We start from the raw sequence: 24410 nt of genomic DNA, 5'->3' as shown, positions 1-24410 counted from the left end.
CCCGCACAGCTGTCCTTTAAGAAGGGTTCCAAGCAGTGTTCCCCAAGCAACCAGGGAGTTACGGAAGGTGCAGCAAATGCTTCCGTTCCATAGGAACATGAGATATAAGCTATGTGGCAGAGTGGAAATGGCCTGGGCTTCACACCCCTGTGTTACAGTAATAGCCTGCACCCTCCCGACTAACCCAGTGGCAGTGAGAGCCCTCATACCGTGCTTCCTATGTGACGGGCACTGCTCTCAGCACTTTACATACAACAACACTAAGAGGTTGGTATGATTATTATCCCATTTTCCAGGTGAGAAAACCGAGGCAGGGAAGTACACTCTAATCCTTAGAAACTGGGCAGTACCTTGAGTACTCCACTTGAGGATTTTTAATTCATACTTATCTCATCCCACCCTTTGCAAAAACAGCCTCCATTCAGATGTGCAATGAAATATCTTCAAGTAAATTATCAGTAAAGCATTAGAGTCTGATGTACAAGATATTGGAGACATCTACTGGGCACCTGCTATGTGGTCTCATCTCCCAAGGTAGATATTATTATTATCTCTATTTTATAGAAGAAACTGAGTCTTTGGGAGGTTGTGTGATTGTCGAAGGTCATATGGTTGTGTTGTGGTTGAGTGGAGATCCAAACCCATTTCTGCTGAGCTGTTCCCGCCACCTTTGTCTCCTTCCCTGGCTCCAACCAGCAGTAAAACCAGTGTCCTGGACACCAGAAGCCCCAGGTATGGGAGGCAGGTGATTGATGCCCCATCCTCTATGGAAAAGAAGCTTGGAAAGGGTCAAGAGGACTGTTCCACCAGGATGGCTTTTAGTGGTTCTGGTCAGAGAGTAAGAGCTATGAGATTGTAGCTGTAGACGTGCCTAGGACAGAGCAGAAAGTGCTTTAGAAATGTTGGTTGTTATTACAGATGGTCAGGAATGTACATTACAATTATTTGTCCTTGGTTCCTATTGTGAGCAATGGAGTAGCTTGTCATTTTTTGTCTCTCTGAGTCCCCTGTCAGATTGCATGCCAGCTACTTAGGGTCAGGGGCTATGTGTGTGTCTCCAACCCTTAGCATAAGCTCTAGCGTGTGGTAGGAGGTTAGCGAGGGAGGGAGAGATGGATGGATGGATGGTTGTGTGGATAACTGGCTGTATGGATGATTAAATGCCTAGACTTAAAGGAGGAGGAGCTGGACAGGAGGGAGGATAGAAGATGACAGATGCTGGCTGAGTGATACCCCCCTACCCCACAGAGTAAGGCTATAATAGACACTGTGTGCACTGTTATACTCCTGAAGTCTGTGACATGAGAGTAAAAACAGTGATGAAGAAGGCAGGATAATCTGGGGGGTGTTGACCCCTGACTGCTAGGAATAGACTGGACAATGGCAGGAAAGAGGGTCCACGGAGGCAGGGCAGGCCATGGGTGCATGGGGAGATCCACACAGTGGGCATTGGGAGCCTTCAGGAAACCGGGATCTGGTCCTCAGTGCTTGGCAGGGAGGAGCCCCAGGTCCAGCCGAGCTCAGCAGAGGCACTTCTGCTCTCTCCCATGCTCTTAGCACTCGCTGCTGGAATAATCATTTTTTTCGCAAGTCCGCAGAGGGTCCTTTTATCCTGTCACGAGAGTGCTAAGTCCCCTTTGCGGCCAGGGCCCCCTATCCAGAGGCAATCCCTGTTTGCCCTCCAGGCTGTGAGAGAGGGACCTGGGGATACAGCTGCAAAAGTGCCTACCCTCTATCACCATCCTCACTGTCACTGTCACCCTTAAAACAAGCCTGGAAAAGGGGGATTATTAGCTCCACATAATGTTTGAGAATTTGAAACTCAGAGAAGTTAAGTGACTTGCCTGAGGTCACCCAGGTGAGATTCCGGTGTAGACCTCCCAACTTCACCACCCCACACTGCCTTCCTGCACAGTCCTCTTCCAGGCTGTCTGCCAGCGTCCAAGCGCAGGAGCTAAACTCCCCACTCCTGCCTGGACTGGGGCTGGTCTGTTGCCCAGAGCTTCCGAGCCAGGCCTAGTCACGTGACATTGGGGAAAGGAAGCTCATATTCCCGTCTGTACCACTGGCCTATATTTATCCCTGCACCCAGGCAGTTAGGAAACTGTTGTGCATTCCTGGGAATTTATGAGCGAAATAAACATTTAAATGTTTCTATAAGGTTTATTTAAGGAGAACAAAATGTGACCTGCTGGCTTATTAAAGGGTGAGCTTTCCGGGAGATGGCCCAGCTCCCGCAGTGCTCGGCTGACTCCAGGGAAGGGGAATGGATCCCTGGGAAGGCTGGGCCCCTGGAAGGTGAGAAGGGTACCCCTGCTGTCTTTCCTCTAGTTGTGTGTTCAGCCTGGAGGGCTTCCTGGAGGAAGGGCCTCGTGAGGGAGGGTGCAGCTGGGAAGAATAAGAGAGGCATGTCAGAGGCCTGCAGAGCACCGGGAACCAGGGGAAGTGAGACCCAAGACCTGGAGACGACTTGTAAGGGCAGTGTGTGTACCGGGAAGGCCAACAGGCCTGGTGTTGGTCTCTTCCCCTATTTACCAGCTGTGCGGCCCTGGACATAACATGTCTGTTTTTTTTTTTGTTGTTGGTAAAGTGGGGATTGAAGTGGGAAAAGAGGGGAGAGAAAAGAAATGTATTAATTCCCTAATTCCATGCTCAGGGCTTTTGCTTTCATCTTCTCATTTCCTCTGCACAATTCTGTGAGGTCAGGAGGTATTATCACCCCAAGTGGTTCATGGGTGTCCTGAGGTTCATTTGCAGAGTTGCTAGGAGGATTATGAGAAAACACACGGAAAGTGTCTGGGACAGAGCCCCACATGCAGTAGGTCTGAGTAAATGTCACTTCCCTCGATCCACGTTTGTGTCTTTGCCCCTGCTCTATGTAAAAGGCATCTCTACTTTGTCTGAGATGCAGATGGTGAGAGAGGGAGTGGAGCCAGGTGAAGGTGGCCTTGGAGGTGGGCTTCCCTGGGTCATTGATTACTTAGGCTTGTGTGGCCAGATGCCCTAGGGAAGATGCTCTGTGGCTCTGTGACCAGAAGGGTGAGGCCCTCCTAATTTAACTCCAAAAGGTTGTTCAGACACAAAACGAAGAACGACAATCTCCTCAAAACCAAATTCCAAAGTCATTAATTTAGCCCCAAAGTTACCAATAACAGAATATAACATCTGACACTCATTGAGCATTTACTAGCTGCCAGGTACCCTTCCGCGAGCTTTCCATCTGGAGCTGCCAGATTTAGCAAATGAAAATACAGTTATGTCCATGCACTATTTGGGATATACTTACACTAAAAAAATTATTTGTTGTTTATTTGAAGCTCAGATATAACTGGATATCCTGTATTTTGTCTGGCAATCCTATTTCTACACCAATCTGTGGAATTCTTGTAACTACCCTGTGAGATAGTTATTTTACAGACGAGGTAACTGAGGCACAGAGAAGCGAGGTCACTTGCCCAAGGTCACACAGCTAATGTGAAAAGCTGTATGATGAATTAGTGTGGCTCTGGAGCCTGAGGCCCTTGAAGTCCGGAAGCCAGGAACTTGCCTGGCGAACTCTGTTTGAACCTGCTGACCCACATGCTTGCTTGAGGCCCTGCCTTCTGTTTCAGCCATTCAGAGTGGGAGCAGGGATTGGTATTTACACTGCATTAAAACCTGGCAGAGTTCACCCAGAGGGCCGCTGGAATCTTCCCACACTCTCCTGATTACTGTCTCTCTAGTACCTGCTAAAGTGAAACCCAGCCAGCACAAGACTGAATGGTCCCCACAAAATCAGTTTTGCAGAAAATTAGAAGTTGCCCAGAGCTTTCTGTGAGCTGATTAGGGAGAGAACAATTTGATTTTATTACCATGTAGTTTGCACATATTGGAAGGAGAGAGTGAGGATATTCCAGGACATTCCATCAGTGTATTAGAAGATTTCTCCCTGATTGCTTTGTGTCTCCTGATTTTTAAGCAGCTTCAGACTGGGTGCGTCCATGGTTACATGCTTGGCGCTTGCCACCATGGCTTGTGTCTGCCTTTCTGTGTGGGGACCTCTGCTCCTGACCTTCCTCTGACCGAGGGTGCCTGCAGCCCCATGTGTGACAGTCACCTCAGGAGAGCTTTGCTGCAAGTGGCCTTTCACCAGGAGGCAGAGAAAACTACCAGAAAGTAGCTCCTCCAGTGCCTTGCAGACCATTACCTCACAGTGTCAGCATTAAGGGCATCCGGCCTGGGCGCCACCTGGGATGGGGTAGGGGTGAGGAGGAGTGTACTTCCACCCCACTCCCCATCCCACTGTGCTAACTGGGATGCATTTCAGAGGCTGCCTAGTTCACCTTTGCCTCCAGGCCCTGGCATAGACCACAGCAAGCGCTAGGCATTCAAGAAACGTTCGCTGTATGAATGGACAGAACAAAGCATAATAATGTGCAAATGTTTACAGGCTGGCCCCCTCCCTTAGACTCTAAGACTTTTGAAAACCTTTGTGGAAAGAATTTAATGGAGCTGGAGGAATAAGCCGAGGGGTGAGGGAAGGAAGAAGGTGGGGAGGGAAGGAGAGAGGGAGAGAGGGAGGAAGAAAGAGAGAGAGAGAGGAGACTGGGGCGGGGGGTAAGCAAGTGAAGAGTCAAAGGGGAGAGGAGAGGTGAGGGTGGGAGTTAAGGTTTGTTCTCCTTTGAGGTGAGAATGAAGAGTGGACTTCTCTCTCTCTCTCTCTCTTTTTTTAAAAATAATTTTTATTGGAGTATAGTTGACTTACAATGTTGTGTTAGTTTCAGGTGTACAGCAAAGTGAATCAGTTGTACATATACATATATCCACTCTTTTTTAGATTCTTTTCCCGTATAGGCCATTACAGAGTACTGAGTAGAGTTCCCTGTGCTATACAGTAGGTCTTTATTCGTTAACTTTTATATTTAGTAGTGTATATATGTCAATCCCAATCTCCCAGTTTATCCCAGAAAACATTTGCTTTTTATCTGCTGAATGATTCTCTAAGGCAGACTCTCTCAGAGACTCGCCCACCTGGATCACAGCTTCATTGGCTTTCAGATCGAATAGTTTAACTTCCGGGTCAAACCATGGATGCTAGAAGAAGCATATATTTCTCTTTATCTGCTAGGGATGTCTGTATTTATCAAATTGTTCCCTCCTTTTTATAGTTTCGTCTTTTTATGTCTTATAGTTTATTGTTGGTGACTTCAGATTGCTTTGGGAAATAGGTAGTGTGTCAACAAAATTAAATAAATAAACTGCATTCTACTTACTTAGCAGCTGGAATATATGAGACTCTTGGAAATGGGTATATAGTATAACCCGAGCACTACCACCACAATTTTATTTCTGGAACAGAACATGCAGAAATTAATGTTTGACCCCTTCTGCCCCCTTATGTAGACCTAGCCCATCATCACCAGTGCATGCTGGGAATTTGTAAAAGCCCCTCCAAGGGATGTCAGAAACCATATGATATAACAAACGTGAAAATGATATTTTAGCCAAAGTGCATTTCTTCTTGTTTACCAGAGGATTCATACAAGAAAGAAATTCTCTAAATGTGATAAACATGGAAAAGGTGATTTTCAGAGGCCAAATTTTCACTGTAGAAATAAATTCCACCGAGGGAAGGAACCTCACACATACTATAGGCATAGACAGTGTTTTGATTGGCATTGCCATGGCAACAGTCGCCCATGAGGCCATACGGAAAGAAGCTCCATCAGGATGTTGTGGAAGTTACACGGCCACGAATAACTTCTAGAGATCTATTGTACAGCAGAGTGCCCAGAATTAACGCTACTGTATTGTGTACCCAAAAATTTGCTAAAAGGGTAGATCTTATAAGTGTTCTTATCCTCATCATCATCATTATAAAAAAAGAAGGCAGGAGGAAATTTTGGAAGTGATGGATAGGGATTGTGGTGAGGGTTTCACAGTATATACTTATCTCTAAACTCATCAAGTTGTATACATGAAATATGTATAGCTTTTCATATGTCAATCACACCTTAATAAAGTGGATTGAATAAAAAAAGGTGATGTGGGTGGAGGAGGCTTTAAGCACAAACCTCCTGCGCTCCAAAAAACCAAGACAGGCTAAGAATCATGGGTCACAGGAGCAGTAACTCAGATGCTTTTGGGGCCAAGCAGGGAGTGTGAATGACTGAAACAAGCCAGAGTGAGCTGACTCCAACCAAGGGTTACTCGGCAGAACTGTGGAACCAAGATGGCTTGATCTCCTGTTTTTTTAGGAAAAGTAGGAAATCCAGACCTTTATGGGAATTCTTCTAATTATGAAATGTTGGTAACTAATATAAAAACTTGTAAATGCTACTCACAACAAACAGGCTCCCAGGTCTCCAATTTTCACCTCTGAGCTCAGAAGATAGGATTCAGAGGATGCTAATTCTCTAACAGATCCAAGAGGCCATGTTAGCAAGAAACCCTTTTAGTGATGTGAACAGAAGCCTCTGGGAAAACTTCAGCCCTTTCTGCTCCCCAGAGAACCTACCCAGGAGAAACACCTGACCCCTGCCCCACATTCCTTCCACTTCACTGGCTCTCCCATTTAGCTTGGCACTGCCTGGGCACTGCCTGCCCCAGCTCCATCATCACCTGCCATTTTGACACTCTGCTTCCCCTTCCTGACCTCAGCAGCTCCCGTGGGTGCTGTTCCACTGTGTGTCCTCCGGCCCCACACCATGACCCAAGATCCTCTGCTTCCCTCCTGGCCCCTTGGAAGGAGCCAGCCCCTCTGCTGCTTGCTGGTCTCCCACCAGTGAAGCCTGGTGGACAAAAGTTGGGGAGAACTGAGTGGAACTGCTGTTCATCTGAGTGATAACCATGATTAACGGGTATTTGTAGATCAGATGACAGTTATAAAAGGGCATACACATTCATCACTTCATTTTATTCACACAAACATCTTCTGAGACCGCAGGCCATTGACCACTTTATAGTTATGGGAACTGAGGGACAGTACAACAAGAGGACGAAGCAGGTGACTAGCTCATCACCAGCCCATCAGGGTGAAACTATCCACAGAAGGGAGTTGTTGCTTTTGGGGAACCTTCCTGAGTGTCTCTTCCAGGAGGAGTCTTTGACAGAAGGATGTATATCTGCGTTCTTGGAGGGACTGGAGCTCTGGGGTCATGAGGACAGGTTGGCCAGTCCTGGCTTCAGCCACAAGCATCATGCTGACTCCCTGTCACGCTGCCTTGGCCAAACGTGCATATCCAACTGGAGAGTGACACGGCTCCAATTTACTAGGGAGCTCCTCAAAACTCCTATGGGGCAGAAGGCTGCTTCAGTAACAGGGCCTCTTCCAGCAACTCAACCAGTGGGAATCACGGGGATCCATGGATGGATCTGCTGTCAACATTTCTGTTTTCTCTTTGGGCCGTCAAGTTCTTCCCAGGCCTAATCCTCAGTGTTCCCCATCTCCAAAACCACAAAGACCAAACTCACTGGAGTAGCACCCAAGGTCCTTCAGAAGCTGGCTCAACCTCTTATTCTGGTTTCATATTTTGCCCCAACATTAGGTTCTTGGACCTCATTATAACATGTCAAGCAATTCTCTAAAGCATTTTCAGGAACTGAGGACAAGAGACCAAATATTATAACAAAAGACGTTTCCCCAAGCTTTTATCACTCAGGAAGTTCCAAGTGTTTGGGGAGGGGTAAGCCAGGAACTGTGGATGAAGACCAAATATATATGAGGGATATATTTTTGTCATCTGATTGACCAAATATATACATTTCTTATAAATCACAATATGGCAGCCCCCATCCCTGGGCCCTCCTATTTCACATACTCTATAGTCTATGCTCTAGCTACATTGTGAATCCCTAATGCCCAGTTATGCCTTTTACTTATGCTGTTCCCTTTGCCCCAAAACCTCTCCCCTAATATCTTTGTCTTGCAAACTCCTATTCATCCCTCAAGACCTAGCTCAAATGTCCCCTCCTCTTGAGAGTCTTCTCCAGCTCCCCCCCTGAGAGAGTTTTCTTTCCTTTTCTTTGAGCTTTCACAGAATGGGCTTCATCCCTTATCACCTTATACTTATTATAAGTGTTAAGTACTTCTCTGTATCCCTTGCTTGGCTGTGAGCTCTTGAGGGTCTTTGTATCTCAAACTGCCCCTGGCACATGATGGATAACTAAACTGTGTTTGTCGAATGAGAGAGAAAAGTAATCTGACGGTAACATTACCATTTATTGAAAACATCAGTCATGTGCTAGGTGCTGTGTCAACATTATTTTTAATCCTCACATCAACCCTGTGAGTTAGATTTTATGATCATGGGGCACAGAGTGGTTAGATAACTTGCCCAAGGACACACAGCTAGCAGATAATGAGCAGAAATTTGAGTGCAGTGTGATTCTTCCAAAAGGCAGTGCTACTTCCTGCTCCTCCTACCCAGCCAAAGTCCCTGCCCAAACTTCCCTTCCATGTGCTCGAGGATTCTGAGGGCTTCCCCCTCCTCCCATCACTGCAGCTCCCTCCTGCTGAAAGGTCCTGGAACACAGGGGTCCAGCGTTCCCTGGCTAGACACAGAGACTCTTCTCCAGCTCACCCGGCCTCATGTTTGAGGCCAAGGGAGGGAAGAGATGCAAATAAAAATGGGAAGAGCTGGTTTCACTAAAAGTTGTGGGATTTGAGAAGTCCAGATGGTACTGTACAGTACCCACTTGACAATAAAGAATGATGTGAAAAGGAGAGAGAGCCTCCTCCTCACCTTGCAAGGAGCCAACACCTGCATACCAAGGGCTCAAGAACACAGCTCAGCCTGGCTCTGCGAGAGCAGCCCCCGGGCCATGGCTTCAGTGGGGCAGGTAGGGGTAAGAGCAGTTAATGCGCAGGGACTCCAGAAGGACACGACCTCCAGAGACAGTGGCCATGGGCACCTGCTGCTCTGAAGATTCAGGAGGCCACACCAATAGTGCAGGTGGTGTGACATGCTCAGGAGCCCAGGGAGACAGGACTTTGGCAGGGAGAGTAGGGCATTCACAGAGGGCCTGGGCTGTACCCACCAGTAAGGGGGCAGGGCAGAGGAGAAGGCAAGTGATAAAGGGTCATATGACAGGACCTCTGGAGAGTCTCCCAGACATAGCTGGGAACAATTCTGAGATGGAAATACCGCCATAGCACGTGGCAGAAGAACCAGAGAGATACTGTGTGTTACTGTTAACTGGTCCTATTTTTACCCCCAGTACACTTAGGTGTAGGAAAACACAGGTTGATATGCATCTTCATGGATCTTATTGTATATCCTATACAGTATTGCTTTTATTTCATTCATTCATTTACTCACTCAACAAGTATTTTTTCTACTCCAGATAGGGTTTTACAACTCACACAGCCACTAGCAACATAACAGTATACCAATTTCACTACAACTTCTCCAACCTAGGATGTAATAACTCTTTCGTTTTGATGGTTAGTAGTTTTGTTCTATTTTGTTTAGTGGTTGCAAACTATCTCAAAAATCTAAGGATTGTTCCCAACTTTTGTTATTTCAGAAATGTGTATTTATGTAGATAAACATTTTTACAAAGTTACAAAAGTTAAAGCGTGTTCCATTATCCATGGAACAAATCACCTTTATTGAAAGGTCACAATTAGCCAAATGTAGGGCGTCACTGAGTATTGGGAATGTGTGGTGTCACTGCCTTTTCTGCTGGTCTCCATCCTTCCCCAACCAGGCTGGTTGCAGCCTGAGGACCCTGCACCATTCTTTTTCTACATTGTTAGTGAGAATTAACCAGGGATGGCTTAGAAGTTCCTTAATCTTAGTGCATGAAAATAGACCAAGTTAAGCTCGGTAAATGAAGGAGAAACTGCCTTTCCCCCCCCACCCCGAATAATACAAATCAACAGCATTTGACCCTTGTCAAGAAGTCTCTAAGTGTCATGATACTTGAATAAGGGCTCCAGCTCCTGGGAGCTTAACTCCATCTGTGTTTTTGTTCTAAACAACCAGGGCCCTCCCACCGCAGGAATATCTTGCAGTCCACCCACCATCATCCTGACTGGGGATGCCAGTTCACCGGAAGAAGAAACTGACAAAAACCTTGTCAACAGGTAACCTCCTATTTGCCTAATCTGTGCTGTAAAGAGCAATATTTCCTAGCATGTGCGGATTGGACAGCTCTATTTTTTAAAAATCTTTTCTTCGTTCTTGATCATTTCATTGATGAAATACAATCAAGCAGTTTTTCAAAATGGGAGAGAGAGCTTGGGATTTTTCCATTATCTTTTCCCCACAAATTATTTCTTCTCTCATAGATTTGGCTCTTTGCACTTTGTTAACCTTTAAGAAAAGCACAGCTCATAGCAGGGGAGTTTTCTACAATAACTGTCCAGATATTTTCAAACAGACCTAAAAGATGTGAATTTTTTACTAGAATCCTGCTTCTGGCCAAAGTGGGTCCTGTGTGGAAGATGATCTCTTGGAAGGGACACTGACTCATATGCACAGGGATGTCCCTGCCTCGGTTTTACACAGCACTAGCCCATGCACTGGTCTAGCTGGAATGAGATTTTCTAAGTTTAATTTCCAAAAAGTTACAAAGATAATTCTAATACAGATATATAGTGAGCATGTGTCAAAGATTTACTTAACTCATTAACGAGGGGACCATCAGGATAACAAAGCCAGTTCAAAGGAGGATATGAGAAATGGATATATGTAGTATAATCAGTGAGGAGGAAAAGAAAGCTGGAATAAGATTGCTGTTAGAGACTTCCCTGGTGGTGCAGTGGTTAAGAATCCGCCTGCCAATGCAGGGGACATGGGTTCAATCCCTGGTCCGGGAAGATCCCACATGCCGTGGAGCAACTAAGCCCGTGTGCCACAACTACTGAGCTTGTGCTCTAGAGCCCGCGAGCCCCAACTACTGAGCCCTCGTGCCACAACTACTGAAGCCCGCGCACCTAAAGCCCGTGCTCTGCAACAAGAGAAGCCACCGCAATGAGAAGCCCGTGCAAGGCAACAAAGAGTAGCCCCCGCTCGCTGTAACTAGAGAAAGCCTGTGCACAGCAATGAAGACCCAACGCAGCCCCCCAAAATAAATAAATAAATACATCTTTAAAAAGAGAAAAAAAAAAGATTGCTAAGTTAGATACAAGATAGGTTAATGTTTCACGGGGCAATGAAACCTTATTTTTTATCTTTTCTACCCAACAGAAATCATCTGCATCTCTACCAGGCAATTTTTCACAGTTTATGAGTTTTCTGCAAGTTAGATATTCACTCAGAGTCTGAGCCCTAATAAATACTAAATCGTCAAAGTTACAAAGGGCAGTGGTTCGAAAACTTTAGAGAGCATCAGGATCACCTGGGGTTGGGGCCGGGGCTTGTTCAGTCACAGATAGTTGGGCCCCATCCCCAGAGCTTCTGATCCTGTCGGTCGGTGAAGCCTGAGAATTTGCATTTCTAACACACTCCCATATTTTTTCGCCCTTGAAAAAATAACAAGCTTGTGAGATGATGCTCTAGGATGACTTTGAAAGAATATGCAAGCATCTGGTTACCTATTTACCAGCTGTGGACACATTTTCCTAACAAGATGACTCTGTTTGGTCTTTCAGAGCTCACAGTCCGCACAGGAGGCTTTCTCACCGACACCTGAAGGTTTCCACTGCTCCCCTGACCTCTGTGGGTAAGGGCTAGGCCGATTTGTCTTATTTCTGCCGCCGGAGATAGGGGTCCAACTGAAGGTGTGTTTGAGTAGGAAGACTGAGGTCTGGCAGCTTGGCCGGGCTTGGCCCCTTCCCCTCTTCTGCTTCTCAGATTAGTAGTCCAGAGGGGAGAGTATCTGAGTTGTGACTTAGAGAGTCGGACAGATAGACAAGAGGGAGGAAAGGTCATTTCGGTGGAGGAAGCAATTGTGCTGCTGAGCAGGAGCCATAACAGAGCAATTGCATGCTTGGCTGTGTGTCAGGACTCTTGCAAATGACAGAAACTCAATTTAAACTAGCTTATGCCAAAACACATTAAAAATAAATAAAAGCCAGGGTCTGTGTTTTCAGGGAGTGCTGAGCCCAGATGCTCATGTTGGGTCATTAGCAATCATCCCATCCCATCTCCCAAGTTTCCTCTCTTGTGTGCTGGCTTCCTTCTGGGCAAATGGCTACCAGTAACTTACATCCCTTCAGTGAAAAGAGAGCTCCTCTTCCCCATATACCCACCACCACTCTCAGAGCTGCCTCTCATTGGCCTCCATGGCCATCCCTGAACCAGTCACCCAGGGGGACTGAATTCATTGGCTGGCTGAGGATGGCACTTGGGCTGAGATGGGTAGTATTGTTTAGCTCCTTCCTAACATGACTGAGACTCAGATGAGTTTCACCCGGTGCAAACAGGGGAGCTATGACCAGAAGGAGGAGGAATGGAGGCTGGAGAGGCACAACGGGAGCCATTCACTACCAAGGGGCTGGAGGAGAGGAGTATGTGAGATCAGGAAAAGTGGCTGGGCGCAGTTTGGCATCTGGACGTCACACTGGGGACCAGGAGGAATCCTGATGAGCTGAGGCAGGAGAATTGCATGGTCAGATATGGCCCTTAGGAAGGTCACTGTGATAGGCAATGGAGGATGGGATGGAGCAGATAGCCTGGAGGTGGAGGACCTGTGAGGTGGCTGATATAATTGTGCAGGTAAGTTACAGCTGATGAGCAAGAGTGGCGATGAGGCACAGGTTCCAGAGATACTTACTTGATGCTGAGTTGGTTGGACCTGGGGGCAGCTGAGGAAGAGGGAAGAGTGTGGAGTGACTCCTATGTTTCTGAGCAGCTGGGTGAGAGGTGGTGTCACTCACCCGGGGAATGCGTCCTGGAGAAGGGGCAGTTATGGAGAAGGATGGGGGTAAACAACGTGAGTAGAGGGAGAAAGGAGGGAAGGTGGCCATGGGATTGTGTCTTTGGCCCATGATCTTTGGAGTGCTTCCTTTATCCACATATGTTAAGCTCACTATCTTGTTAAAGAAACAGAGACCAAAGGAAGAACACTAGGGGAGCAGATAGAACAGGTGGGGCTCCTGATGGCCTTCCCTTATGGCAGAGTTGAGGACAGTACTGGGAACCTAGGTGGCTTCATGGCCATTTGTGATAGAGGACCTGCCACATCCACCAGCTACAAGCTGGAGGAGTCAGGCCTGCTGGGGGAGCCCTGTCTGTCCCCACGCAGCCCTCTCCAGGACCCGGCATCGGGCCAAGGTTTGGCTGGCCAAGTCCCCTCTGGGCAGTGTCCCTGGGCTGAGGGGTAGGAGCTGGGGACAGGGCTGAGGTTGGGGACCAAGGATTCCGTGGCTCTCACGCCGTGCTCACCCCCCCTCTGCAGACCCTGCGGGGCACATCATTGACCTGGTAAACGGCCAGCTGCCAGACATCAGCATCTCAGAGGAGGACAAGAAGAAAAACCTGGCGCTGCTAGAGGAAGCCAAGTCGGTGAGTGAGCGGTTCCTGACCCGCCGCGGGAGGAAGTCCAGGAGCAGCCCCGGCGACTGCCCATCAGGTAGGACGACAGGTGGCCACCCTGAGCCCCTCCGATGGGGGCGGGCGTTGGGGAGGGCCCAGCCCCAGCTGCAGCAGGAGCCCTGCTTCCCAGGGGCGGCCCTTGACGCGCCTGCCTCCAGGCCTCTTGGGCCCAGGAGGACTGAGCCTCCTGGAGAGGATCCTGTGAGGAGAGGGCATCTCGCCCCGTATCAGAAGCTCTGAAATACCGACCCAACTCTAGCCCAGAAAACTCTGCTTTCCATTTTTGGGGGTCTATGTGTGACCATTGTGTTTTCCTGCTTTGCCAAGAAGTGCTAGCCCATATGACACCCGTGAACTTGACCTAGGCTCCCCAGTCCCTGAACCCTGCCTGGAGAGAAACCCTCTGTGTGATGCCTGAGTGCACAGACTCCCGGGCCACCCTGCAGGGTTGGAGTCTGTGTGGTCTCCCACCATCCCCAGGAGGCCCTGCTCTGTGGGCACCTCCTCTGCAAAGGTCAGGAGAGGCCAGCCCTGGCTTCCTCTCCCTGACCTCCAGCTGTGCCCCGGGAAGGATCCTAGGGAAGGGAAGTGTGGTCTTTGGTGTCTCTCTGGAATTTCTGGATTAAAAGAAAGGTTTTCTGAAATTCTCCTGCTATGCCTTTGGCTAAAGTCACTCTTTTTCTTGAGCAAACATTTGGGGCAGTTAAACAAGTCTGTACTTAGGAGGGAAGGGGCACATTTGAAATCAGAGCCATCCTGGCAAGTGTAGGAGGTATAGCCTTTGGAGCCGTACCTGCCAAGCAACGCCAGGTCCTCTATTTCTAGAAGGTGCTTTGGGGTGAGGCCAGGTAGACTGAGAAGTGTGACCCCAATCACCCTCCCTCTCCCCCAAGTGACCCCAGCGCCCCCCCTGTTGGGCTGGCAGCAGGGAGGCATTGGGCTGTGGTAGGAGCCTTATATGGAGTCCAGAATCAGCCCCTGAATCTGACGAGCCAGACCCAGTCCCCAGAGGCGAGAAATACCTGAAAGGATGTCTTTGTTAGGCTGAAGTCCTGAACCTTCATGAATGCTGGCCAATTTGTGTCTGTCTCCACAGCTGTTCCCCCAAACGTCAGCCCCGGAGCTTCTCCTGGGTCCTCTCAGAGCAACTGCCTCACCGTCCCCAAGCGGCCTGGTGAGGTCCACCTCCCCCCCAAACCCCACGGCATTGCCCACTCTGGCTCCCCGCCTTGGGTGGCGGCTCAGTCCCTCCCCTGGGCCCCAGGACTCCTGTCCTGCAGCCTTCCCAGTCAGGACCCCCGTTTGGCCCCCTCCCGAGGGGCCTGGCTGGGCTGCCTCAGAGGAGGAAGATGTGCTTTCTTTGGGGTTTCAAGCTAGCGTGGGGAGGTAGGCCTAGCCCCGGATGAGGATGGAGGGAAGGGGGCTATGGCTGGGGCCCTCTGCCCAGAGAGGACCTGGAGAGAGGTCACCTCAGAGCTTATTTGCAAAGGCCTCTATTTGGGCCACTCTCTGTGTTTTGACTGCTTCCCTTTCATTAGGCTGCGTTCAGGGCCACACCCTCAGCTCAGCCAGGGTAGGGGTGGGGTGCCAGGGAGAGCAGCCTACCCTTGTCAGAGCTGCAGGGCAAGCTCAGGCTCGGGCCAGGCAGCCCGGGTTCGGATCCCAGCGCTGACACTCCGGCTGTGTGGCCTTGATTTCCCTCTGCCCCGGCCTCCTCATGTGGTTTCTTTGATGATTAGATGGGGGCTCCCCACAGAGCCTGGCATTGTGAGAGGTACTCAGCAAGCACCGGCATTACTGGCTCCTGGGCCCGAGGGACCCAAGGGAGGACACTCTGGGGAGGTAGATGCGTTTTTGCTAAAGGGACAGCTGAGGGTCTGGGGTGCTGGACATCACTCGCCAGTGTCTGGACCATTTTAGGTTTGGATGCGTGCAGTGGCCCAGGGTCCCCTCTGCCCGGAGCACCACCACAGGTAACAGGGCACCGTTTGGGGTTTCTATGTCAACTAGTCTCTCCTCTAACCCCTTAACACCTGAGAGGCCCCTCCATGACCCGCTGAAGGCGAGGGTGCTGGGTGGGGGAGACATCGACACCACTGTAGGGGTCTGCTTGAGGGCATTTCAAGAGGAGATTCGGTCTCTTCACATTGCTGACTGACTCGTGTTTACTTTCTCCAGCAGAAGGGGGATGAGGCCGAAGTCTCTTCACCTCCCCTTGGCGAGCCTGTGAGTTTGAGGTCTGCCCAGTTTGGATGATTTGAGTGTGGGAGACACGGTGTCCCAGAAGCCTAGGCTGGCCCTGGGCAGCCTGCCAGTGGGTGTGCGTGAGTGGAAGGTCAAGGCTGAGGAAGCCAGAAGGTTCCTCTGCCCTACAGTGACTGGAAGTCTGAGGTGGAGGGGGTGAGGCTGTGGGATTCAGTGGGGATGACCTCCATGGTGGTCCTGCCCATAGTCCTACATTCCTAGTCAGGCTGCTGCCAGAGGCCAGGGGGACCACTGGGCCCAGCAACAGCCAGGCAAGACTGCTGCCCCCGTCAGCTCTAGTGAAAATTGCAGGAAAGCTCCAGCCCCTAGCTGGGATTCTTCCTGGGGGCAGCCTGGAAAACCTCATCTTTGCTGATGAGCAAACGAAGAGCCCCACACCTGCTTAGAACCACCTGCTCAAGGTGGTGTCAAGGGCACCATAGAATATAATCTCATCTAGAACTGGGTCTGGGATAGAGTCCTCTGGTAGAGTTTCAGCACACACACAAGGCAGCCACACAGACAGACCCACGAACCTGCACCTCACAAAGCAGGTTTCCCTTGGGAAATGAAAGAAGAGTACAGAATCTTGGAACTTCTGAACAGCAAGCTATCAGCTTTGCAAGAACCCCCTTATTCAGTGATCTGTAACCTCTTTTGGATCATAGAATGCTCTGAGAGATTGCTGAAAGCTATGGACTCTCTTCCCAGAAAAATACATACAACACACAAACACACATATACACTTGTATATAATTTCAGGGAGTTCACAAACCTGATGGGAAATCTGAATCCCTAAGAGTTAAGGGCCTTGCCAGGCAGAGCCAGGACTAGAATCTGGGGCAACAGAGTCAAAGCCAAAACTTGTGGCTGCCCTCCATTCCACTGTCCTCTGCAGCGCCTAGCCCTTGGCAAGTTCTTGGCAGGTTTTGAATGGTAGGTCCCCTTATCCTGTCTGTTTTACAAACCTCAGGCTTGTTTGTAGGTCCCCTTTACCGGCTCAGATGTGACTGAGAGGTCCTCCCTTTCTACCTAGCCCATACCTCTCCAACACCTCCCCACCCCTACACACACACACACACACACACACATACACATGTGCGCACACGCGTGCACACGTGCGGGTCCCTTAGCAGGGTCCATGGGGATAGAGACCCCACAGCAGAGGTGAATCCACCCTTCTCCCCTCCAGCCTGCCCCCGGGGTCCCAGCTCTACCTTGTCTCTTTCAGAATGTCCTCAAAGGGCTAGCTGACCGCAAGCAGAATGACCAGAGGAAAGTGTCTCAGGGCAGGCTGACTCCTCGCTCTCCCACAGTTGAGAAGTCCAAAGAAATTGCAATAGAACAAAAGGAAAACTTTGATCCCCTCCATCGCCCAGAGGCCATACCCAAGGGCCCAGCTTCTGGCACAGGCAGTGGTGGGAAAATGGCCCTGAACAGCCCCCAGCCTGGCCCTGTTGAGAGTGAGCTAGGGAAGCCGCTTCTGAAGACAGCCAAGGAGGGCAACCCTCTGCCCAGAAGCCCAACCCAGGGCTCTGGAGGGGTGGCTCCCCAGTCCCCCCAGGGGAAAAGTACAGTCGGAGAGCCCACAGGGTCCAAGGTTGGCTCCAAAGCTGAGCTGTGGCCTCCTGCGTCCCGGCCGCCTCTGCTGCGGGGTGTCTCCTGGGACAGCAGTCCCGAAGAACCCGGCCCCCAGCTGCAGAAAGTGCTTGCCAAGGTGCCGCTGGCAGAGGAAGAGAAGCGTCTTTCAGGCAAAGCTGGCAGCAAGCTGGCCAAGGCTCCTGGACTTAAAGACTTTCAGATACAAGTGCAGCCAGTGCGGATGCAGAAACTGACCAAACTCCGTGAGGTGGGTTCCCGGGGGCCTGCTGGGCAGGGTGTGTGTCCAGGTCCCCAACCTGGGCTGAGGGCCTCTGGGCCGGGCTGACCTGGGCCTGGGGTGGAGCAGCTATGGCCCAGACGTGGGCCTTGTGGAAACCTGAGCTTACCCACCCCGAAAACCAGCCCACTGGGCAGCATGTCCTTCACAAATATCACCTTTCGTGCCTTTACCCTGCTCACTTGGGTGAGGTCAGCTGTCGTAGAGCTGCCACACAAAGCCACATTTCAAGGGGAAGGTGGGTATATGGAAGGACACATGGGCCCTGAGTCCTGGGCTGTGTTTTCCTCTCTAACTGGAGCTGGTGGCTCATGAACAAGAAGCCTTTGACGGAGCACCTTGTCACGCCTAGGATGGGGCAAGGATGGAATGGCTTCTCCCTCTGTCTTGCCCTCCAAGCTTTCCTTCCTGATACCTGTTAACAAAGGGCCTCAAATCCATCCAGACATGGCCGTGAGGGGCTGCTCCCCCTGTGGTGAATTTCTTCTAACACCCCTGATGTCCCTAACTGTCACTGGCCATCAAACCAGGCACAGCTGTCTCTCATGGGGCTACTGCCCTATTCATGGAATGACTGGGGGGCATCCAGAGATGCAGGGGGAGAGAGCTCAGGGTGTGAGGAAGAGAAGAGTTTAACAGGACAAAGAAATCCTTACCCAAGCCCCACTTCCCCAGAGGGCCAACCCAGGCCACACGCCAAGGCAGCCGGGACTCCCTGGGGTGGGGCCTGGCACCCGCACAGCTGGAGTTGGATGAGGCCCTCCTGGCTCCCCTACAGAGGGGCCATGGGACAGGGAAGGAAAAGAGGCACTTGACAGCTGTCCAAGAGCAAGTGTGGGGTTGGGGGTCTGCACTAGCAGGAACGCGTTCCAACCGTGGCCACTATCCTGCACAGAAGCCTTCAGCGTTGGAGGCTCCGGGGGAGCTGGGGCCTGGCTGCTGAGGTTAAAAACATTATACACGGAAAAGCCCACCCAGCCAGGAAGACCTCACTAACTAGCGGGTCAACACAGGCGTGCAAGGGCCGCCCCTGGTGGGCCGCGGCCCCAGACCCCTGGGGAAGGTGACGCCAAGGAGGTCAGACGGGCATTTGCCTTCACGTGCCTCTGGGCAGCAGAGGCCAGGCCCAGGGGACAGGCCACCCCCAGACCCCTGCCAGTTCCTCTCTGCAGCAAAGAAAACCACAGAGAACCTGGAGGCCCCATCCCACCAACCACTGCCCTGCGTCTGACCGCACCTCCAGCCCAAGCCAGGGTGCTGAGAGCCGCTTGGTTGTGGGCCTCTGGTTAAGGAAACAGGTCAAGGGCCCTGGCCCATGACTTCCATCTGGGCCAGAGCTCCCTCTGCTGGCCCCTTCCTCTCCTTCACCCAGGAGGAAAACCGTCCAAGTGGCCTTTGCTACCGGGACACTGAAAATACCCTTAGAAGCACAAGTCGCAGGCCCAAGGAGCTCTGTGTGGCATTTCCACTTGGGAGCGCCGGTCTTGGACTTGGAACAGGTGTGAGCCTACCTGTGCCACATACCTGCCGTCAGCATCCCCATCTCTTCTCTGCTCTGCTGGCCGAAGCCCCAGGCAGCAGTGGCTATTGGCCTGCTGCCTTGGGACCGCAATCTGCAGGCCTCATTCGTCTGGAGAGTTTAACAACTCAAGAGGTGCCATCACAGGCCACTGAGGAACTGGGGGCAGGGGAGGTCACAAGTCCTGAAAGTGGGCACTCACTGCCCAGAATAACAAGGCAGGAAGCTCCAGGCAGCTCAGAGCACAGCCATGAGATCACAAACATTGTTTCCATCTTTGGCAGCTCCATATACACCCAGGGGACCCTCCAATCCCCAGAGCCCTGGGCTCTGCTTCTGTTTGTCCTCCAGCCTTCAGCCACCATGTGGCTGGCAGCTCCCTTGCCCTGAGGCTCACAGGCTTATTTAAAAAGCCAGCCATGCGAAGGACCATTCCTGACCCAAGGAATGGGGCACTGATGGTGGAGTTTCCAGCACCTTTACAGGCTGGGAGAGGAGCAGTCTTCCTGGTGCCCCTCAGATGTCGTGACTGTCCCCACCCCGAGTGCTGCCCCGTGAGACTGAGGGGTCACAGAGCCATAGAACTGAGGGAAGAGTCCACCCTGAGGTCACCGTCTGAAACGTTGTCTTTCTTTTCCTAAAAAGGAGCACATCCTGCTAAGAAATCAGAACTTAGTGGGGCTCAAGCTTCCAGACCTTAGTGAAGCGGCTGAGCAGGAAAAAGGTAGGTGGGATTGGGGAGATACTCTCCTCAGGCTGGGGCTAGCTTCATTTTCTCCAGATCAAAGAAGGTGAACGTGTAAACACTGCACATCCTGTCAGGGCCCTTGTCCATCCCAGTGGCAAGTGTGGAACAGACGCAGAGCAGGCCCTCAGTAAATATTTGCAAATAAGTGAATCAGATGGCGTTTCCTGCCCACTCAGAAAACCTCTAAACTTGTCTTCTTCCAACCAGCCCCCCTTCTGGACCCCTCCAGCCCTCCCTGAGCCTTGTTAGCACCTAGTGGGTCTGGAAGGGTGACCCAGGCCTGAACTTCTGATGCTTCCATTTCCTTTTCCTTTTCCTCTCACACCCAGGAAGCCACCCAGATAGAACAGTTCCTCTTTCTGAGACATCAGAGTCATCTCTTGCTTTCTAATCTGCTGTCACTACAAAGTCCAGACCCCAGCCCTTCCCTCCTGGTGGCTGCAAGGCCCCACCCACCCACTTGCCAGACTCGCCTTCAGAAAGTAAAACTTGGGGTCTCTTGCCTCACCTCCACCCCAGCTCCCATCTCCTGACTCACTTCTCCCGATGGCTCACACTACTCGTGGTCATTCTCAGCATAGAAACCTTCTGCTTAAGGATTGTTCTGTGGCTGTGTCCAGGGTGCCACCAACCATGTTAGAAGCCCCTAGTCTGAAATATAGTAACTAACACCTACCTATTCAACATTGACAAGAAGATTCCCAGAAGTAAAACGTCCAACAATTTTTTTTTTTTTTGGCAATCCAAATTTATTGAACTACTGATGCTAAGCTATGTAAAATTTCACCACTTTAATTAAGGCTTTTAGTTTATGTTTGGCCATCTCAAAAGGAGTTGTAACATTAGGTTGTTCAATTTAAATACTGTGGCTCCCTGTTGGATAGACACACAATGTTTACACTCAAATGTTAATGCATACAAAGCAACAAGGCATTGTTAAATAAAACAGCAATAGTTATGCAACTTAGGCCTTGTGACCAATTACACATAATTAAAATTACTTCCCACGTTCACATCCACGGTACTCATCCACCATTTAACATCTCAACCAAAACGTTACACATTTGAAACAATCACTAACAGGCAAAAATACTAAACCTGTATATTTGGTATTGCAAATACACTTATGCATGAGCAAGCAGGGGATTCACAGTGAGAATCTACAGCTGCAGAAGACTGAAAATGATTTACAAAAATTGTTAAATCATTAAAAGATTGTTTGAAAATATACACTTCTTGTTGTAGACCCCCACTGAACACACAACTATAAACATTGTTCCCTATGTAAACAAAACAGGAAACATAATAAAAGATTTGAAAAGTCTGGATATTTCCTTCCCAACAGATATTAAAGGCAACGTCTTTAAGACATTATACTGAAAGGACTATCATATCTTAAAGACAAGATCACTGTCTCCACAGGTTTTTAAAAATTAAGAAACTATATAGCTGTGTTAAAGCACTTATTTGTACAATACAATGATAATGACCTTGAATTTATTTTTTTTAAATTACAATAAGTTACAAGTATCAAAGAAGTGAAGTTATCTGGAGTAGTCTATATAGGAGCTCTTTGGACTTTCTTCTATTATGCTAAAATAGTGGTGCTTTTAGGATTTACATTATTGTACTCTCCAATACAAAGTATGGGGCGTGTTAAAGTATACAGTACACCATTTTCATACATGTACAACATTGGTGGATGAAAAATGTCTCTTAACAGTAATACTGGATTGTAGCCTCTGGTTTTACCAGCTGCATACTCTAGGGCTATTATATAAGTAAAAATCTCTCTTGTGATACTGGAAAGTGATTAGAATGTGCAAACTGATGTAGTAGCTTTCATTTGCTCCTTAAAGGGTACCACCACAGAAAGTCCGTTTAAGATGTTGGTAGGTTTAACAAAGTTGGAATGCTGGCACTGTTGAATTGGGCAACAGTTCTTCAGACCTGGCTCAGAGCTACAATGCATTTAGTATATTAAAGCAGGTAACATGACAACTTTTTGCGGGCCTTCCCAGGCACTGGAGTTTTTCTGTTAATTTGCCACACTAGGTCATGAAAGATCTCATTAACATTTATTTTTGATATTACAGAGGATTCTAAGAATGCACAGTTGTTCCATTGTCTTGCTAAATTTTGACCTTGTTCCTTTCCTACAACTCTTTCATCTTCCAAGTCATACTTATTTACCAACCAGAATCATTGGAGCATCATCAGTGTCTTTAACTCTAAGAATCTGTTCTCTCAGATCTTGTAAATCGTTAAATATGGACTGTGCTGTGATGGAATAAACTAACGCAAAGCCTTGTCCGTTTTTCACGTACAAATCCCTCATTGCTGTAAATTGTTCCGTTCCTGCAGTATCCAAGATGTCAAGCATACACTGCTGTGCATTACTTCAACTTGCTTTCTATAAGAATCTTCTATCATAGGATCATATTTTTCAACAAAAATTCCTTGAACAAATTGTACAGTCAGAGCAGATTTTCCAGCTCCTCCTGAGCCAAGAACAACTAGCTTATACTCACGCATGGTGCAAACTTGTAAAATCTAGTACTTCTCACACTGTCATCGAGTCCCCGCAGCCAGCGTCGCCTCGCGCTCCCTCCGGGTCGCTGCTACCGGCACTGCCGCTCCGGCTGGCTTACACGCCTGACTCTCCAACAATTTTTTAAAGTACTAATTTTAAAAAATTAATCATCTTTAGATGAAATCTTTGGAAAAATATGATATACTTCTCTACTTTGAATTTCGAACTTGTTTATTAAAGCAGATTTAAAACCCTAGGAAAAGATTTATCTTAAAATTTCACCCGCAACCCCATAAATTCTGAAAAAGCAACCGTTTTTATTCTCTCCAGTATTTACCCTTATTTATAATTTTTTCACAATTGATTTGGTGGTATAGATGTAACTCCCTGTTTCTACCTTTTTTTTTTAAGGTTTAATTTTATTTATTTTTGGCTACGTTGGGTTTTTGTTTGCTGTGAGTGGGCTTTTTCTAGTTGTGGCGAGCGGGGGCTACTCTTTGTTGTGGTGCACGGGCTTCTCACTGCGGTGGCTGTGGAGCACAGGCTCTGGGCGCGCGGGCTTCAGTAGTTGTGGCGCGCGGGCTTCAGTAGTTGTGTCTCGCAGGCTCAGTAGTTGTGGCACACAGGCTTAGTTGCTCTGCGACGTGTGGGGTCTTCCCAGTCCAAGGATCGAACTTGTGTCCCTTCCATTGGCAGGCGGATTCTTATCCACTGTGCCACCAGGGAAGTCCCCTGTTTCTACTTTTAAAATACTTATTTCGCGACTAATTCCATTATAGTTTGACTTGTCCTCATAGTTATCATTTAATGGGTGCGTAGTTTCCTTTTGTATTGATGTATCTATTGTCGGGTATTTCAGATGTTTACAGTTCTTTTAACTATGATTAACAACACTACTGTAAACAACTTTGTACTTGTAGGTTTTTTTTCTTTCTTCCTTTAAGTTACTCTCTTGGGATACATTCTCAGGCTTGAGAGTCACGGGGTCAAAGTGTAGGAATATTTGTAGGAATATTTGCATTTACCATATTACCTCCAATGGGTGATGCTCCCTGTAGACTGAGTGAGGGGGTCTTCTCACTAAACACTACCTGCTCTAGACTTTGCTTTGCTTTGCTTTGCTCTTGCTCCTTATTGGCCAGAATGTAATGAGAACAAGATGATCCAAAATAACAATTACTACTAGTAGTAGTAGTAGTAGTGCGAAATACCATTCCATTATTACTTCAATTAATTTGCTTAAACTTAAAATTTTAAAATATTTTTTTCTTAATGGGTGAATTAACTATTCATTTCTTTACTCATGTGTTGATTTGGGTCTTGGGTTTTTTGTTGGTCATACATGTAGATGTTATAGATAGTAACCGTTCTTTGGCTGTATTTTTTGTCAATACTTTTTCATTTTTCATTTTTTTTGCCTTTGAACAAAATTTGTATTATTTTAGAGAGATCATAAAGTTTTTATACAGTAATTTTAGCCTATCTTTTCCTTTGAAAGTCTTCTATTATTTAAATCATTATAAAAATATTACTTCTCCTTAATTGGGATAGCAAATCTATTTTCTGGTAATTTATCTACAGTTTGATTTATTTATATTTATTTTGCTAATACCTCTGAAATTTGTTTTGAGATATAGGTATTTGAAGACTTAAGATTCTGTTACCTCAATAATATTTTAATAGTGTTTATATTTCTTATTACATTGTGGCTTAGATAATCATACACTGCATCTTTTTTTAATGTATAGCAAAGACTGGTTCTGGGCCCTTGATTCTGTTTTATTCTGATCAGTATTGTACCATTTTAATTACTGCTGCCTTATAATATGTTCCAGTGTACAGTGGGTTACTTCTCCCCCATTGCTCTTCTTTTTCAGAGTATTCATTATATTCTAGATACAAAGATTCAGTGCAAATTAATAGAGCAACTGGACAAGAATTCAGGAGATTGGAGTTCATGGCCAGATACCACTTAACGGTGTCTGGTGTTATGTTCCTCAGCCTCTGTGGGCCTCTGTTCCCTA

At 48.3% G+C, this 24410-nt stretch overlaps 1 protein-coding gene and 1 pseudogene across 5 annotated transcripts in view; one reads left to right on the top strand and one right to left on the bottom strand.

The window, feature by feature from the left end:
• Positions 1-24410, top strand: part of IRAG1 (inositol 1,4,5-triphosphate receptor associated 1) — a gene marked incomplete at both ends in the record, with an annotated part of 117422 nt that overhangs the window by 47946 nt on the left and 45066 nt on the right. For 2 of the 4 annotated variants that reach the window (XM_079708491.1, XM_079708494.1), the window contains 8 exons: positions 9969-10069; positions 11579-11649; positions 13327-13500; positions 14560-14637; positions 15384-15436; positions 15642-15689; positions 16939-17556; positions 19751-19829. In XM_079708491.1, coding sequence (XP_079564617.1) covers positions 9969-10069; positions 11579-11649; positions 13327-13500; positions 14560-14637; positions 15384-15436; positions 15642-15689; positions 16939-17556; positions 19751-19829 — 1222 coding nt within the window. The remainder of the gene's footprint in view (positions 1-9968; positions 10070-11578; positions 11650-13326; positions 13501-14559; positions 14638-15383; positions 15437-15641; positions 15690-16938; positions 17557-19750; positions 19830-24410) is intronic. The other 2 variants (XM_079708492.1, XM_079708493.1) reach the window with 2 other exon arrangements.
• LOC307055908 (ras-related protein Rap-1b-like) lies at positions 21834-22388 on the bottom strand (annotated as a pseudogene). Its single transcript has 2 exons — positions 22329-22388; positions 21834-22203 (listed from the first exon to the last, which is right to left on the bottom strand). The product of its transcript is annotated as a ras-related protein Rap-1b-like (transcript).

The sequence above is a fragment of the Hyperoodon ampullatus genome (genome assembly GCF_949752795.1).
Source record: "Hyperoodon ampullatus genome assembly, chromosome: 7".
NCBI classification, from domain to species: domain Eukaryota; kingdom Metazoa; phylum Chordata; class Mammalia; order Artiodactyla; family Ziphiidae; genus Hyperoodon; species Hyperoodon ampullatus.
This window is presented reverse-complemented; position numbering and strand designations above follow the sequence as displayed.